The sequence below is a fragment of the Camelina sativa genome, chromosome 11, assembly GCF_030686135.1.
Source record: "Camelina sativa cultivar CO46 ecotype springtype chromosome 11, ASM3068613v1".
Taxonomy (NCBI): domain Eukaryota; kingdom Viridiplantae; phylum Streptophyta; class Magnoliopsida; order Brassicales; family Brassicaceae; genus Camelina; species Camelina sativa.
Window position 1 is genome coordinate 12,340,385 of NC_141890.1, and position 18,449 is coordinate 12,358,833.

An 18,449-nucleotide genomic window follows, 5' to 3' on the forward strand; every position below is an offset into this window, starting at 1 on the left:
AAATTTAGGCCCGTGACCCGTTTATTAACACTATAAAATAAACGGGTTTTAAACGGGTAAGCCCGTTTAAACCCACGAGCGTGACGGGTATGATAAAACATAAATGGGTAGCCCGTTTAATATTTTTTTTTTTCTGAGTTTTTGTTTTTTTGCAAAACGATGTCGTTGAGTTTGAAGGCATGAAGCATCTATTGTTCTTATGTTTTTTTCTAAATTAATTGCGTTACACCATATCACTCGACTTTCTTATAGAGAGTTCGAATCTTTTCCCCTTCATATAGAGAGTTCGAATCACTTTGCAGATTTAAAAGTTGAATATAATTTGACAAATTAGAATTCTTCTGTTTAAAGCACAACTCAAGAGATACATATATGTGAACGTATATAACTCAAGAGATTCTTGATGAGTTGAAAAAAGGCTTATAAAGTCACACTCACACCCTCACACGATTACCATAATCATAGGAGCTAAAAACAAACCTAAAGAAAAAGAAGAAAAGAAACTGCAAAATTTGGTATCAGTGGTCGAATCCAACGACCATCACGGGCTTCAAAGAAACAAGTGATCCCTGCGGGTCTTTTCAAGACCGCTTGCTTCCATATTTGCGAGAGACATCAGCGTCCAATAGTGTATCCCAAACCTGAAAACGTAAACAAGATTAATTGAAAATTTATGAAAAGATGATATGTTTTATAACTACATGATTGATTAATCTTCTTGCATCTGATTTCCCACTCACATGTAGCTCTCCCTTTGAGCCACCAATAGCAAGCAAGAAAGGGTTGTCCACCGCAAAGGAAATGGAAAACACAGCTCCCTGATTACAAAAATCAGAATGGTTAGGGATAAAGCAGTAGAGATACTAATGGGAAAGGAGGCAAAAGATTAATGTTGATTTGGTTCTTACAGCTTTTGGTTTGTGTAAAGCAATGCACGAAGGTTGATTGTTTGAAAGATCCCAAAGCTTTACCGTTTTATCCATAGACCCCGTAGCCAAAAGCTGTTAATTCCAGCTCATAAATGGTGAGAACTGATTATTCAAAAGAAAGAAAACGAAATGCCATAAGGACATAGAAGATAGGGAGAAATTTACATTGGGTGCAGAAACGTTGTATGAGATGGAGGAGACTCCTTTGTCTTGGTCATGTGCTTGGATAGTGAAACTTGGTTTTAAATCAGAATCTGAACCTGACTGCGCGGTACGTATATCAAAACCTTTCACGGTTCCATCTTCAAGACTTGCCTAAAGAAACAACAAACGATCTATTTAAAAATGTCTTGAAACCACTGATTTGTCTATCAGAAGAAAAAGGAAAGTGTCATGTACCACAAAGGAGTGTTCACTATGAGGATCCCAGGCTAAGCTTTCGACATCAGACATGACAGACCATTTGAAACCCGAGTGTGAAGGCTGTCTTCCGTCTTTCTGCAACATAATGTACATACAGATATTAATGATCACTGTTAAGGGAATAGACCGGAACACACAAAAATAAAACCATGGAATAAAACAGTTACCAAGACAACAGTTTGATCAAACGACCCACTGAGAAGCACTTCCGGAGCATAATGGTTCCAAGCAACAGCTTGAACCTGTAATCATACAAACAATAAACCCTGAGAATGCCATCGAATTAAGAAATTTCTCGTTTTACGAATTTCCTTCTTACCTCCTTTGTGTGATGCTCCATCGTAATCTTACATACTCCAGTAGCCACATCCCAGACCTTAACTTTTTTGTCGGCACTAGCACTAGCAAGTATGTTCCTTTTATCCAAACAAATCAAACGAAAATCAGACACGCCTAAAGAGCAAACCAGATTAAACTTACAAAATTATGCGCACTAGTAAACTTGGACATACCTAAACTCCTTATTCCAAGCAAGACCAAGTACTGAATCAGTATGGCTACCTTCTTTGTATTTCTATAAAGAAAAAGACAGACCACATACATCAATATAAATACACAAGTACTTGCCATAAAAAACAATTTAGAAGAACTAGAGACAGACAAGTTTGATGCACACACCTGTTTCTTACTCTTCTCTTTCTTACTCTTATCTTTCTTATTCTTCTTTTTCTTAGTCACTAACATCTCCTCTTTTCCTCCTAATTGTATACAAGGTAGCACCTCGTCTCTCTGAAGCATTATAATAACCTTATCAATAAGACTCATAATCGATATAGGCAAACATAAATAAAAAGTCAGTTATATTTACATACAACGTCAAGGTCCCATATCTCGATTGTCGGTGATTCTTTTGAACCAATAGCTACAAAATTCCCTGCCAGTACCAAGGCAAAAAAAAAAAGTAAGAATGATATTTCATCCATAGTAAGAAGGAAAAAACCAGACTCATATGAATTTCAAAGCGTACACCAACCTTTCTCCCCGCCTTTAAGAGGACAATCAATCCATGCAGTACATAATGGAAACTCCGGTATAATTATGTGATGATGAACATACATGTTTGGTGAGCCAGATGATTCCTCGTATACATAAACCTGGTTGTATGTATACATAGCTTTCATATGAGCACCAATGTTTTTAACATATATAACCTACAGAGCAAGAAGGATTGACCATACCTCTAGATGGCTGACTTCATCTTCATTCCTAGCGCAGATAATGACTGAATCGGTTGGCTTGATTGTCGTGTCATCAATATCCTCTTCATCATCCTCATCCTAATAGACCAAACATTTAGGTTGCATACAAAAGGAATTTAACCACTATAAGTTTCAATGTAGATAGAAACAGTTAAATGGCTTACTTCAACATCCTTCAGATATGGATCCATCTCATTACTTGGATAATAAAGATCCCCAATTCCAGAACTGAAAAGTTCAATTCCTGAGTCCAACACCAACCAAAAAAAAAGGTTACTTTACATATGGAAGACACCAAATTTGCTGTTCTATTCAAAATGACACAATTGCAGAACAAACACCAAAAGAAAAACTGAATGAGCTAAAAACGTACCATCATCCTCTTCATCATAATTATCCATGTCAAGTTCTTTCAATCCTTCAGCTACCTCATCAACCTCCATCGATGAAGAAGCAATCTTGCTGTTAGAAGTTTTACCAAAAGCTTCAGCTACAGCCTTGGCATGATCAACTTCACTAATCTCTTCTCCATCCTCTTCAATCTCTTCATCATCCTCGTTACTACCGTCCACGCTATACATCATATAACCAAAATATTATTATCACAATCTCCTCATTTCCTAATATTAGAGAAACAGGAACAATATTATTAAGTAAAATCTCACCTTCTAGCAAAAGCTCCACTCTCAATAAGCTCTTTGAGTTCTTCCTTTGAAGGAGGCTCAGCTACATCAGGAACAGCTTTTAGATTCCCTTTTGGTATCCATGACACTGCAGTTATCATTCTGCAAAATACGCAAAACCAAAGAACACTTATTTCGAATTGAGCACAGAGAGATGAATCATCAAATCGGTGAAATCTCTCAAAAAGGTACGTTCTTGGGTACAGGGCAGCTCGAAATTAGGGTTTTTTTCGTCATTTGATCAACACAGCACAACGATTTCATAACTGAGTTACAGTTTTTGATTAACCTTTCTTAAACTCTTAAGAGGAATCAAAGAGAACTTACGTTTAGAAACGGGACCTAACGCGGCGTAGAACCAAGATGAGAGCACCAAACAAAAAAGGTTTTTATTTTGTAGGTTTAGGGTTTAACAATTGAAGACTTGTTTTGCTTCTCTGAGGATTTTTTTTTCCCTGAGAGTGAGATATAGCGGCGCTAAGCGGCGAAGAAGAAGAAGAAGAAGAAACAAATTAAAGGAAATATACTTTAAAGCCCCAAAACTATTTAATTGTTTTACTAAAGACGTTAAACTTCAAAATATACATAGAAAGCCCTGAAACTGTTAAAGATGCAAATTAAGTAACTTGTTCATAATTTTGTTTATTTTATTTTTACTCTATGAACTAGAAGAATTTTAGAGAAATAAATTTTCACAAATCAAAATAATCCTAACTGAAGACCCCTTGCTTACCACATACATATGCTTGTTAAATAAGTAAATAACTTATAAATATACTGAGCTTCTTCTGATGAAATATATATATATATATGGGCTTTTGTTATGATTAAACAAACATTTAGGCAGAAGTTATAATAGCCAAATTAGCCATCACAAGAAGAAAAAAAAAGAAACTACTACAAAATTTTGGTTTAAGTGTGTCCGAATGTGAGACGACCAATCATAGCTTAGCTGGACGTTCACGGTCGGACAGGTCTGGTTCCGTATCTGTTGGAGACATTAGCGTCCGAAAGTGTATCCCAAACTTTTAACTTCCCCTTTACGCCACCCATAGCGAGTACGAAAGGATTGTCCGGAGAGAAAGCAATGTAAAATAAGCCTCCCTGGGTGATATCAAAAGTTTTGAGTCATACAAACATATAAAACAAACCATGTTAATATAAGGGAACCAATGTTTTTTGTAAAAATGGTTGATTATTGGTTCTTACAACATTGGGTGTGTGTGTAGCAATGCATGAAGGCTCATTGTTGGAAAGATCCCATAGCTTTACCGATTTATCCGTAGATCCAGTTGCCAAAAGCTGTTAATTACAACTCAATGGTGAGACCAACTAAACAAACATCACAAAGAACAATGACACAAAGAGCTAGAGTACTACTGGACGTAGGGGCACATAAGTCCAAATCTATGCTAACTGAGTATAGTATGTAACATATTCATAGTATAATAGATGTTATGTTTTCAAAATTTTAGTTTTGTGATTTGTATTACTCGTCCTAACATATAGTGACTTTTTTTTAATATTCGCTTTGCTCCATAGAACTAGAGTTATTCGGATTTTCAAATCGAATCACTTGACAGAGAGACTTACATTAGGTGCAGAAATGTTGTATGAGACGGAAGTGACTGCTCTAGTTCCATGTTGGAGAATGAAACTTGGATTTAAATCAGAAGTTGAACTTGAGGCTTGACGAACATCAAAGCCATTCACAGTTCCATTTTTGAGACTTACCTGTAAAGAAGGGAAATAAATGAAAAATGCCTCAAAACCGCTGAAAATCAGATAGTAGTTTAAACTTTAAAGTGTAACGCACCACAAAGGAGTGTTCGCTATGTGGATCCCAGGCTAAGCTTTCAACTTTTGAATTGACTGACCATTTGAAACCCGAGTGTGAAGGCTTTCTTACATCTTTCTGCAGCATATATATAAATAAATATGTACAAACCGGTATTGATTAATCAATGATCACTTTATTTTTTTTATAGGTACTGATATAAAACACTTACCAATACAACAGTGCGATCAAACGACCCACTAAGAAGTACTTCCGGAGCATAATGGTTCCAAGCAACCGCTTGAACCTGTGTGAACCGCACAACCAATATATAAGCCATAATAATGCCACTGAATTAAGAAATTAATCGTTCTATCAAACCTTTTTATACCTTATATGTATGATGCGCCATAGTAATCTGGCATGTTCTAGTAGCAACATCCCAAACTTTAACTTGTTTGTCGGCACTGGCGCTAGCAAGCATATTCCTAATTTTTTCCAATAAAGTTTCAAAAGATAAATAATCAGACACGTCTAGAAACAAGCAAATCTAAAGAAATATAATCAAAATCGTATTGGGCATACCTAAACTCCTTATTCCAAGCAAGACCAAGAACTGATCTAGTATGGCTGCCTTCTTTGTATTTCTAAGACAAAAGACGAGAAATCAAATTAACGGATACATTTTGTTGTTGCCATCAAACGAAATGAAGTACTACTCACCCCTTTCTCCTTTTTTCCTCCAAGTTGTACACAAGGGAGTACCTCCTCCCTCTGAAGCATTACATACAAGTATTTTAATTACAATAGATTCTAAGAGAAACAATATATACTATACGCAAAAAACATATTTTACTTTCTACATACAATGTCAAGATCCCATATCTCTATCTTGGACGTTTTATACGAACCAACAGCTAGAAAATTCCCTGCCAACAAGAAACGAATTTTAGAAAAATATGAAAATTTCATCCATTGCATGAATGAAGAGTCCCATTGAGATGATTGATAAAACGTTTTTGTTACATATCACTAACCTTTTTCTACTCCTTTAAGTGGACAATCAAGCCAAGCAGTACACAATGGCATTTTTGGTATCATTATTTCATGATGACTATATACGTTTGGAGGGCCAATAGATGTCTCCTCGCATAGATAAATCTGGTCACATATTCATTTTACAAATTCCATGTGAGATCACTACTATATTTTCACAATTAATTAATAATTATATTGATATCGATCGAGAAGGATTGACAAACATCAAGATTATTGTTGGTCCTAGCACAAACAATTGGTGAATCGGTTGGTAAGATTGTTGAATCATCATCCGAGTCATCACCACCATCCTGGAAAAAAAAATTTATATTATATATACAAAACATATACGGCAAGTTTCCATGGAAAAAAATATCAAAAACATATAAAGTGATATACTACAAGAAAACAGTTTAAAACTGACGAGCATAACTGTCAGTAAGCCGTCGGAAACATCTATTACCGACAAATTATTTGACAGATGGCGTTTGTCGATTCTAGATTGTCGGAAAAATAAATCTGTCAGAAATCCGACAGTAATTACCGACGGAATTCTGACAAGCATTTACCGACAGATTACCGACAATAATAGTAATGGTAAACTATCAGTAACAGCCTGTCGGACAGCCGTCGGAGACGTGTTTGTCGGTAATTCCGTCGGTAATTTGCTGTCAGACATCCGTCAGAAATATATTTCCGACAAAATTACCGACAGAACAATATCGGAAAATATCCGTCGAACCGACAGAAAAATCGACGATTTAACGACGGAATTTCGAGAAATATCCGTCGGATGATCTGGAACGGTAACCAAAATCGAAAGGAAAAGAAACTCTCAACGCATGCACAAAGATGGCGGTAAGTTATTAGGTGCTACGATTACTGGCCACAACGAATATTGTCTTCCATGCTTTCCAAATGGGTTGAAACCATCTGTAGATAATCCTAGGTACACATTTCTTGGCTCATACGCAAAATCTGGATACACAGATTGGAAATGCCTCCATGCTTCTGCATCTGAAGGATGCGTAATCTCTTCGTTTGATCTATGTACTGCGTGCCATCTCATTGGACCAGCCGTACGCTCAGATTGATATAATCGCTTCAGCCTTTCTGTGATTTGGTAAATACCACATCCGCTTATATGGAACTGGAACCCTACCGCCTGTTTCCTGATATCTTGGTTTTTGACAAAATCGACACTGTGTCCTATCTTCGTCTTCTCTCCAATAGATCATGCAATTATCTTCGCATACATCTATCATTTGATACGGCAAACCAAGACCAGCGACCAATTTCTGAATCTCGTAATATGTACCTGGAAAATGATTATCTTCACGCAAAATGTCTTTCACAAAATCTGTTATCGCATCCACACATTCCTCAACCAAATTGTAGTCCGTCTTTATGGTCATCAATCTGCTTGCAGATGATAAAGTCGAATGACCTTCCCTACAACCTTCATATAACGGCTGCTTAGCTGCGTCCAACATAGAAAAAAAACTTGCATGCCTCTGCATTAGGTTCCTCTAACCTATCAACATTTTGACCCATCGATTGCATATTTTCCCTATATGCATCATTCACCATCTCAACAGTACTCACACCATAATCTACATATGTTATAGGTTCCTCTACGCTATCAACAATATATGGTTCGCTAGAACTAATATACTCTGGTCTTTCACCATGGAGAAACCAAATTTTGTAACCCGGCATAAAACCATTCGAATAAAGAGGACCCCATACTAAATCAATCCTAATATTGTGAGAATTTCGGCAAATCGAACATGGACATTTCAACTTACGGGTTTGAAGAACGATCGGTTGTTGACATGCCAACTCCATAAACTCGCCTACACCATGAGCATACTCATCATTCAATAAATTTGATTCTGGATCGAGCATCGGTCCGTCCATCCAAGATCGAAAATAAGAAGAAGAAGACATTTTTTTTTCTAAAAAAATGAGTGAGAGTATGAGAAGGAGTGGTTCGTTTTTATAGAGAAAGTAAATTTTGTATCCGTCCGTACTCTGTCAGTAATCCGTCAGTAATTTTTGAAATTTTCAACGGCTATATTAACGGATATATTTACCGACGGATATTTATTTAAACGGCTATAATAAGTTTACAGACGCATTTTCGACGTCTGTAAATTAATACCCGTCGGAAATCTGTCGGTAATTGAATAATATATAAATGACACCAACAATGGATATATTTACCGACAAAATTCCGACGGAAAATACTGACGGTAGTATCTGGTCGGTAATCCGTCGGAAATGTTGATTTACCGATGAAATTCCGACGGTAATATCTGATCGGTAATCCGTCGGAAATGTTGACAAATTACTGACGGATAATGTTTATCGATAAATTTCTGACGGAAAACTGACAAACTTTTATGGTGTCAGAAATCGGTCAGTATACCGTCGGTAATTACCAACAGATAATTGTCCGTCAGAAGTGCCGTCAGTTATGACCTTGTTTTCGTAGTGATATATATACATCATTGTTCTTGAGGTATGGATCCATCTTATTACTTGCGTAATAAAGACCCCCACGTCCGGAGCTAAAAATTTCAATTCCTGAATTCAAAACACAAAAATGAGAATATAACATTACACAATGAAAACGGAAACAGAGATTCGAAAAGAGATATAAGCCTAGCTTACCATCATCCTCTTCATCGTAATTATCCATGTCGAGTTCTTTCAAACCATCAGCTACCTCACCATCAACCTCCATTGAAGAATTAGCATTCTTGGTTTTGAAAGCTTTTCCAAACTCTTCCGCTACGGCTTTTGCATGAGCAACTTCACTATTCTCTTCTTCATCATCGGTCTCTTCGTCCTCTTCTTCATCTTCACTGTAAAATTCACAACTCTCTTTGAGCTTTTCGATTTCCTCCTTAGAAGGAAGTTTAGCATGATCGGGCAAGGCTTTTGCTGCCCCTTTTGGTACCCATGACAATGCAGTTATCATTCTGCCAAAATAAAACAAAATCTAAATCAACATAAACCCTTTTTATCAGCCTCTCACCGAAACCCTAATAGAGAAGAGCCTATGTAACAGTACAATAAGCCATATCCTAAATGAAACGTTACCACAACGGAAAACCCTAAAATCACCGCGACCGACGAAGAAGATGACCAAATTATTTAATTCTCTTTGATTGAAAAGGAGAAGAAGAGAACTTACGTTACAAACGAAACTACACTTAACGCTGGAAATACAATCTACCGACCGCCGAGAAGGAAGACAGAGAAACAGGGAACACTTATGTAGGGGTTCGGTTTGGTAACCCTTTTTTAATTACTTGGTAATAAATCATTTCGTTTCCAAAAAAAAGGTTTCAGTAAATATGGGCCTAAATTTTGCGGATTAAGATCATTTGGACATGTAAACTGGATCCAATAAGCAATTTATTGACTCATATGTATCTAGTTGAAGTAGCAACTCATATTGTTCGTGCAATTGCGTACGAACTGTGTAGCGTATACGTTAATGGAAAAGATAAATCACATGTGGTCGTCATTGTAATAGTTGACTCCCACTTTTTATTGGGTTTCATACGACTTTAAGACTAAAGTCTTTCAACGTAATCTAGTTTTACGTTACTTAGCTTAAAATATGCAAAATTTTCAACGATAGATACTGATATTTTCTCACGTTCACAATGGTTACGGAAAGTCCAATTTGGCTTCATTGTATTATACGAAGCCGATTATAATATAACATCACTAATCTCAAATCGAATTTCCACTTATAATTAAACAAAAAAAGCTTCCAGTGATAAAATAGATTCTAACTACAACTTTAGTCAAAAGAGCCAACCAAAAAAAAAAAAAAAAAGTATAAACAGAGCTCAAAATGTCCTTTTTTTTCTTTTTCTTCTTTTCTCTCAATCACCTTTCAACATCACACTTAAAAAAAAAACAGACCAATTAAAAAGATGAGAAAAGAACTACTATGATAAGAGAGTTTGATTGATGATAGTAAACGACATTTGATTGTTCTCTGAAATCATCATCTGGTTCTTGAGTTTCCAAGTGTAAGTTCTAAATCATCTGAAACACATTCTCCATGTATCCTTTCACCTTCCCAAGGCTTCACCATTCCTATCACAGTGGTTGCGTTACAACCAAACGCAAACTCAGCCGCCATTCCATCAGCCATTGGCACATCAGAGTTCTGATCAACACCAGCAGGAATAGCTGGAGAGCAGTTTCCACTTTGTCCAGGAGTCCACATTGGTGAATTACAATCTCCCATTTTAAAGGCCTCTTTGTCGAAAAACGGGTTTCTTGAAACTAAGCTGAACGTAGGAGAAGAGGGTCCGCTCTGTGGAGTTTGCATTCCAGAGAGCCATCCAGAGTCAGGGATGGTTACTTGATCACGAGTAGGGCTTCGAGCCAATGGCGGAGTCACAGGAGCGCTTATGGAGTTTCCATGGAAGAATGGGAGCTTGGAAGGTGAGTTTGAAGAGAGGTTCTTGAGCCAGGGGATTAGCGAGTTAGCATCACCGAATGGGTTAGTAGGACTCGGGAATGATGAAGATGAAGGGCTTGGATTGTAAGAAGCACGAGGGCTATGTTGATACGATGAACATGGACTCGCTGAAGTAGAACCATTCATGAGTTCCATTCGATCCATTGGTTTGCATCCCTACACAAGAGTTTATGCAAAATGTAAGAAATAGCACAAAACATATATTAACCAAAACAATCCTCTTCTGCTAGTGGACTAATTACATAGAGGAGAGTTAAATTAATGTGTCTTTCTTTTTACATAATGCAAAAGCTGGTGAGCAACAAGCCAACAAACAAAAAGACATTATGATTGATAATTGTAAATCTAAATGCACCAAGAAAAAAAACGTAGAGCACAATGATTTTGTTTGGTTTATAATGGTCAAAAGAACAATCTTTGCTAATGGATTATTTACATAAAAGAGAGCATAGAATGATTTTTTATCGTTGTCACAAAATGTAAGAGCTGGTGAGCATGAACAAGATAACACTATGATTGAAAATCAAAATGCACCTAAGCAGGAAAAAGCGTAAAGAACAATGATTTTCTTTGGTGCTATATAAGTGGTCTTAGAACAATCTTTAGTTCTTTACTAATGGATCGAGAATCTCTCTAAGTAACAGAGAGTTTTTCTTTTTGTCAATAAAAGAGAGTTTAAAATTGTTTCTTTTATTCTTTTGCCATTTTACGAAATGCAAAAAGGCTGGTGAGCAACGAATAAGATGACATAATAATTGATAATTGAAAATCCAAATGCAACTAGGTAACAAAAAAAAAAAAGGTAAAAAAAAAACATTGATTTTCTTTGGCATTTAATGGTCAAACAATGAAAGAATTACAATTTATTTTATCCCCACACAAGCAAAATCAAAACATCATCATTAGATGTTGGCAAAAGGGAAATCATTTCCCCAGTCTCACCATTGACTGGTTAAAACAAGAATTAGCATAAATAAATTAAAGTATTTAAACCAACAACAATAATAAACACTCATGGAAACTATTTGATCACACGAGTCCAGAATTCAAAAATCTTTATTTTAGTCTATTTTCTAGTATTACATATGCTCCTAATAAATGTATATGTACTACATACTATTGGTATTGGGTCTTATTTTGATGTCAATGTAACAAAATGGATTGTACTTTATTAGTGTAAGTGTGAATGTGAGCAAATAAAGAAAAAGTTTTTTAACGGGAAAATTTGTATGATTCAAGAAAAGAAAAAAAAGAAGCAAAATTGGAATTTCAGAGAAAGCGTCAGTCTGAAAAGGAAAAAATCCATGTGGGCAAGAAGAAAAATAAAAAGTCACCCTCGATCGTTGTACTACAAGGAATCCAACCCATTACCAAACAGCAGTTTCGTGAAACAGACGTGTCCTAAAGTTAAAAAAAAAAATTCACATAAAGCAAAAGGTTTTGTAAATTGAGACCAAAGAAAAACACAAAAAGAAATACCTAGATAGACGAAAAGCACCCTGAAAAATTCTGTTAGACCGTGTGATTAGTTAAGGGTAAATTAGACATTAAGTAAGTAAATTCTCCATCTGAAAGTGAAACAGAGAGTGTCGAAGCAAGCAGCAAAGCATCAGCGAATCTTAAAAACATATTCATGCTTTTGTTTCAGTTCACCGGAACGGTTTCGACCTGACGTTTGCAATGACTTTTTACTAAACCCGGTCAAATATTAAATCACAACCGTCCATTTTTTTATTTTTCTCCCCCCCAAAAAAAAAACTAACGCTCAGATCTATTCGCAACTCTTAACAAGCAAAACCTTTTTAAAAAAAAATCTACAAAAATCGATTAAAAAAATTAGAGCTTTTGGTTTGTTTAGGGGTTTGGGTTGTTTACCTTGCGGTAAGTAGTTCCGTCGTCTTCAACAGTCCAGCCAGCTTCATTGCATAACGCTTTAAGGACTTCGTTGTTGTCGCAGTGTTTAGGTAGCTTGAAGTTTCCATGAATCCTAAGCCCTGCGAAGATCTTAGCCGCAATCGCTCGTCTTCTCCTCTCTCGCCGCTTGTTGTTCTCTCTCTCTTTCCATGTCGGCGTTCGTGTCCCCGACGTCATTTTTTAAGGATCACCGCCGGAATATTGGAGAAAAACAAAGAACAGCGTCGTTTCTACTTCTTCTAATCTTTATAGCTCGTCGTAGAAAAGACAAAACAAAAAAAAAAAACTCGCGCTTTATGTTTTGTTTTTTTTAACGATTTCTCTGGTTTTAAGTTTTTTTGTTTGTTTTTCTGGTCTGGTGACGAGTAATAAATGAAGAAGCCCTTAGGCAGGGCTGAAGGAAAAAAAAAAAAGGTAAAGGTAGATATCTAAAAAGACGAAATTACCCTTAAAGTATATTGTAATTTACAAGGATGCATCGTATGTGTTAACACGTGCTCAGGCTTTTTTTTTTTTTTTTTTTTTTATTAATAAAGCAGGAAAAAGATGAATATGTGTATTTTCACCACCAACGACGTCGTTTGGTGTACATTGTTATGAAGAATTAGAGTTTAGTTTTTTTTTAAAAAGTCAAGAATATCAAGCTGCTTTTATGAGTTATCTTTTATAAATGTCTATTTTTGGACATTAGTAAATCTAGCTTCTATTATTATTAATAAAAAAATTCAACTTTATTCTTTATTTATTGACAGCATTTTCCAACTATCCACATCTAAGAGCCAGGAACTATAAATTAAAGAAGAAAAAAAACATAGGAGTATTATGTTACTTACTAATCTAGATTTAGCTAAACTAATTACATTACTAGTTAATGAAAATTATTGTGGACTCCAATATACGTGGCAGAGATTGCGGCATCTTCTTTGAGGAATGTGACATGTCACCTTTCAACTTTGTTAGAGAGACCACAAATCGTTTTTATGTAATATCTAATCATAACCGTTAAATCGGGTGGGTCACGTGATGCTCTCGATCTGCTTCCCATCAACTTGTCATTGCTCGTGACTCGTTTGCTCTTTCTTTTCCATTAATTTCTTCTTTTTTTGATTAGTCTATAAAGTATTAAATCAATTAGAATAAATAAGCTACTCTTCGACATTTTTATACTACAACATTCATACCATCCCAACCAATAAATATTCATACCCCTACTATTATCGAACACATTCCTATGATGTTCGTGTAACCTCTAATCTATATATTTGCATCTTTGATTCCCAGTTTCTTATAATGAACAACAGTTTTGTGTGTCTTGTCTACTACACACATGCCTTTTATCATCCGACACTTAATATTTTGTAGTACTACTTGCCTTTATGTCTCTCTCTATATATATTTGGTTTTAAATTAGACTTATTATTTATACTATATAGTATACTAACCAACACACATTACGTAATTAATATGTCAAATTTGTGTATATATGACTCGAGTATGAAGGAGACACTTCGTTCGACCAACAATACTCGGCCCCCAAAGTTGAAACAATATATTTCATCATTATCAAACAATTTCATTTAGTTCCATGTATATATTGTATATCAATTATACTACTGGATAACAAAACCAATAGTAAACCACATTACATATGTTACATATTTTAATTTCCTTTTACATGTAATTCCGATTGCATGCTGGTTATCTACGATTTCTAGAAGCAATTTACTCCTGAATTTAAAACTGAGTTTTTCTTTTCATTTTTTTTTTGTTTTACTATTATAGTTTAATTAGACAATTGAATTTTTTTAATAAAAAATAGTTATTGTCTTATTTAACTGGAAAAAAAATAAATTTATTTTTTCTTATCAGAATTTTGGAATATACCGTTGACTGGGGACAGTGAACTAAGCACATACGTATACATTATTTGGAGAAATATTAATATTTTGCTCGTCGAACCGGATTGATAACATCACAATATTCATTTACATGAACACTGCCACAGGTGTAATCTAACGTTTGACATGAATTTAAAATCCTCTTTCAGGTGATACTTGAAATTCAAGTTCAATCCGACTTTTTCTTATACACAAGCGTTAAACTTACATAATGAATACAGACTTAATATTCAGTTTCTTGTTTACATAATGCGAAATCTGAATAAATTACGTATGTCGTTGCAAGCTAGAGAGCTTTGAACATGTATGTCTTTCACGAGCATGTTTAGTCTACAGATGAGTTCTAGTACTATAAGTGTACAACAGTACAACTGCAGATTACTAAGCCAAAATTGGTATATCGACAACGTACGGCCACATAAAAACTATTTACATATCCTCCTATTTGTTTTACCATGAAACTAATACAGTATGTTTCATGATAATTATTATATGTTCATCAAAATTAACAATAAAGAATTTTCAGACGTTTAATTAAACAAAAAGAAGGCATGCATGATATCTCTACGAAATGCCATCACAAATTCACAATAGAATATTCAAAGTGGACCTTTCGATTTCGTTTCGTGCCCTCCAAAAAAACAAGACTTTTTATTAAATTTTATTTATAAATTCCAAAAGATAATAACAACTATAATTTTTTTTCTCACGGTCATAAATGCTTCTACATTACCACAAACAAACAAGATCTCTAAATGATTTTTTTTGTTTTTCTGTTATATTCATTGACTATTTCATATTTTATATACTTAAAAAAAAAGTTATATGCCAAAAACAGCTCTATCATCATCTCATGGGGTGATTTTGATATAAAGAAAAAAAATAATAATAATAAAATAGTAAAAAAAAAATTCGACCAAACCCAATCTTAGCAAAAACAATGAAACAGCTGTTCTGTTCTGATTCGAACACGGCTTCATCTAATAAAAAGCTTAAAAAAATTTCCTGACTTAAAAACTCACAAATCCCCAGAAATTTATACTCTCAGCAATTCTTTCTCCTGTTTTTGTTTCCCAATTACGCGTAATTATTAATCGATCAAATAAAAAACGACGGAAAGGTTTGACGAATCTTCTTCGTAAATCTGCAGCAGCTGCTTCCCCACCGGGTCAATCGACTCGTTTACTTTTCTACGGTCTTCTCTCCACAGATAAAACTTTGATATTTCAGCAGCAATAATGGCAAGGAGAGAGGTACACGTAAGAAGACAAATCGTTTCTGTTTGATATTATTCTCTGTCTGATTTACTTAAATACCCACACAAGTCGAGAAGCTTTTCTTTCTTTCTTTCTTTCTTTGTGTTCGAGAAGCAGAGAGGGTTCCAGAAGCAATATAAAAGGTTGTTCCTTTTTTTACTTATCTGATTAAGTGAGATTTTAATGTTAAAAGGGTTTCTAGATTCGTTGAATTTTAAAGGGGTTTATGGTTTTAAGGGCTTCTTAGAAGCTTTTAGTTTCATTTTGAGAAACAGTGGTGAGGTTTTGGGGTTTTTGTTTCAAGTTCAAAACTTTCTTTTCTTTTAAGGGAATTTTGGGTTTTGGGTTTTGAATCTTATCCAGTTTTGATCGAAACTAGTGAGTCCTTTAACTCTAGTTTATGTGTACTAAAGTTATTGACTTGAAAAGGTTTTATCTTTTGGTTCTTGAAGCTTATAGTTGATATAAAAGACTCTCTCTTGCTCTGCTTTTTTTGAGTGTGATTTGTATAGCTTTTTGTGGCAGTAGATTGAATCAAGGAGTTGAAAGTTTTAAAAGATTTTGAAAGTGTTTTAGAGATGGATGAGAATAATCATGGAGGTTCATCAAGCTCACTACCACCTTTTCTTACAAAAACATATGAGATGGTTGATGATTCTTCATCGGATTCGATCGTCTCGTGGAGTCAAAGCAACAAGAGTTTCATCGTTTGGAATCCTCCGGAGTTTTCTAGAGATCTTCTTCCGAGATTCTTTAAACACAATAACTTCTCAAGTTTTATCCGTCAGCTTAACACATATGTAAGTGTTGTTGGTCTTTTGTGTGTTTGATTTTGAATCAGTCATCTTCTTTGGTTTGTTTAGTTCAGTTTGGGTTTTTGTATTGTAGGGTTTTAGAAAAGCTGATCCTGAGCAGTGGGAATTTGCAAATGATGATTTTGTGAGAGGTCAACCTCATCTTATGAAGAACATTCGTAGACGCAAACCTGTTCATAGCCACTCTTTACCGAATCTTCAAGCTCAGCAAAACCTCTTGACGGATTCAGAACGAGTGAGGATGAAGAATCAGATCGAGAGATTGACGAAAGAGAAAGAAGGGTTGCTTGAAGAGTTACAAAAGCAAGATGAGGAACGTGAAGGGTTTGAGATGCAAGTGAAAGAACTAAAAGAACGGTTACAACACATGGAGAAGCGTCAGAAAACAATGGTTTCGTTTGTTTCTCAAGTACTTGAAAAACCAGGGCTTGCTTTGAACCTCTCACCGTGTGTTCCCGAACCAAACGAGAGGAAAAGAAGGTTCCCTAGGATCGGGTTCTTGCCTGATGAACCGATGATGGAAGAGAACCAAACATGTGTTGTTGTGAGAGAGGAAGGTTCTACAAGCCCGTCTTCACACACAACAGAGCAGCAGGTGGAACAGTTAGGGTCATCAATAGCGATTTGGGAGAATCTTGTATCGGATTCTTGTGAGAGTATGTTACAAACAAGAAGCATGATGACACTTGATGTGGATGACTCGTCTACTTGTCCAGAAAGCCCTCCTCTTTCTTGCATACAGTTAAGTATCGATAAACGTCCCAAATCTCCTCCTTCACCAAGGATCATCGACATGAACTCTGAGCCCGATGTTACGAAAGAACAGAACAACACTGTTGCTGCTGCAGCTGCTCCTCCTCCTTCAGTAGCAGGAGCGAATGATGTTTTCTGGCAGCAGTTCTTCTCAGAGAATCCTGGCTCAACTGAGCAACGAGATAAAGCTGAAGATCGTAGTGAGAAATCGTGGTGGAATTCAAGGAATGTAAATACAATTACAGAACAGCTTGGACATCTGACTTCTTCAGAGAGAAGTTGATAAAGTCAAAGATTAAACTCTTTTAGTCTGTTTTAGTTTCTTGTAAAATAGGTTTTGGCAGTTTTGTTGTCTTCAGTTTATAGTATTTGGATCTGGTTCGGCTGTTTATGATCACATGTATGTTCGGACTAGGAGCTTAACCGAAAAACTTATTAATGGATTCAAACAAAAAGCAGAAAGAGATGGTAAAGCAACTGTTGTACTAACAAAGACAATACTGATAAACTTGAACTTCAATGGTAATGATAATAAGCTAGAACTTATGGATGTTGTTCACTAGATGCGATTGACTTCGAACGAAATCATAATTTGCGAAAGTCCTATAGGCTGAAGTCAAACCTCTAGATCCTTTACTTGCTTCGCCTTCTCCTCTTTAATACTCTCTCGAATAATGTTCTCCATAAGATGAGGTTGATCGTTAGTGACAAAAAAAAAAAAAGATGAGGTTGATCTCGGATAAAATTCTCATTTGCGAATTCCCATTTCTCAGGGTCGATCATCTTAAATCCAACCCAAAAAAAAAGATAGAAGATAACAGCTTACAAATATACTTACATAGTTACATATACAAGTAACTTACATATATTATCAAGTCGAAAGAAGAAGGATCATATTGTTGTAAGGAGCTTTTTGTACTCATGAAGCAAGTATCTTTCAAAACTATTAGGTAACAACCCGCTACTGCGGTATAAAATAATTATTAAATGTTTTTATGTAATTTTTATTCACAAAATCTATTATACTTATCTGTAATTGAAATCTAAAATTCGATATATATAATTTTTGTATAATAATTAAAATTTAACCCATGAGAATTATTATCATCTTATATAAACAAAAAGTTCTTAAAATTTATTTTAAAGATTTTATGAAAATATAATTAAAGTATATAATTAAGTTAGAAAGAG

At 35.2% G+C, this 18,449-nt stretch overlaps 4 protein-coding genes across 8 annotated transcripts; 1 reads left to right on the forward strand and 3 right to left on the reverse strand.

Moving 5' to 3' along the window:
* Positions 1-303: 303 nt before the first annotated feature.
* On the reverse strand, positions 304-3,842 carry LOC104723171 (uncharacterized). Its single transcript, XM_010441491.3, has 16 exons — positions 3,622-3,842; positions 3,277-3,396; positions 2,985-3,184; positions 2,776-2,855; positions 2,591-2,689; positions 2,386-2,506; positions 2,225-2,286; positions 2,031-2,141; positions 1,865-1,926; positions 1,672-1,768; positions 1,520-1,594; positions 1,329-1,427; positions 1,095-1,244; positions 909-1,001; positions 741-818; positions 304-641 (listed from the first exon to the last, which is right to left on the reverse strand). The coding sequence occupies exons 2-16, from the start codon at positions 3,393-3,395 to the stop codon at positions 582-584; spliced, it is 1,506 nt and encodes a 501-aa protein (XP_010439793.2). The 5' UTR covers position 3,396; positions 3,622-3,842; the 3' UTR covers positions 304-581.
* Positions 3,843-4,254: 412 nt separating this feature from the next.
* Positions 4,255-9,095, reverse strand: LOC104723172 (uncharacterized). Its single transcript, XM_010441492.2, has 13 exons — positions 8,786-9,095; positions 8,619-8,698; positions 6,334-6,420; positions 6,109-6,232; positions 5,939-6,000; positions 5,795-5,845; positions 5,657-5,718; positions 5,463-5,559; positions 5,304-5,378; positions 5,111-5,209; positions 4,888-5,028; positions 4,504-4,596; positions 4,255-4,398 (listed from the first exon to the last, which is right to left on the reverse strand). The coding sequence occupies exons 1-13, from the start codon at positions 9,093-9,095 to the stop codon at positions 4,255-4,257; spliced, it is 1,425 nt and encodes a 474-aa protein (XP_010439794.2).
* Positions 9,096-9,854: 759 nt separating this feature from the next.
* Positions 9,855-12,897, reverse strand: LOC104723173 (BES1/BZR1 homolog protein 3). Its single transcript, XM_010441494.3, is given in 3 exon segments — positions 9,855-10,213; positions 10,215-10,778; positions 12,498-12,897. Coding segments are annotated over 3 exon segments (822 nt in total). The 5' UTR covers positions 12,714-12,897; the 3' UTR covers positions 9,855-10,171.
* A 2,461-nt stretch (positions 12,898-15,358) lies between these two features.
* On the forward strand, positions 15,359-17,720 carry LOC104723174 (heat stress transcription factor A-4a). Of its 5 annotated transcripts, none has more exons than XM_010441496.3 (3): positions 15,359-15,833; positions 16,219-16,490; positions 16,579-17,720. In XM_010441496.3, exons 2-3 carry the CDS (start codon positions 16,269-16,271, stop codon positions 17,539-17,541), a joined length of 1,185 nt encoding a protein of 394 aa, XP_010439798.1. In that variant the 5' UTR covers positions 15,359-15,833; positions 16,219-16,268; the 3' UTR covers positions 17,542-17,720. The 5 variants fall into 5 exon arrangements, with proteins under 5 accessions (XP_010439798.1, XP_010439803.1, XP_010439801.1 ...); XM_010441501.3 differs by having other exon boundaries at positions 15,359-15,693; XM_010441499.3 differs by having other exon boundaries at positions 15,382-15,687.
* Positions 17,721-18,449: the final 729 nt, after the last annotated feature.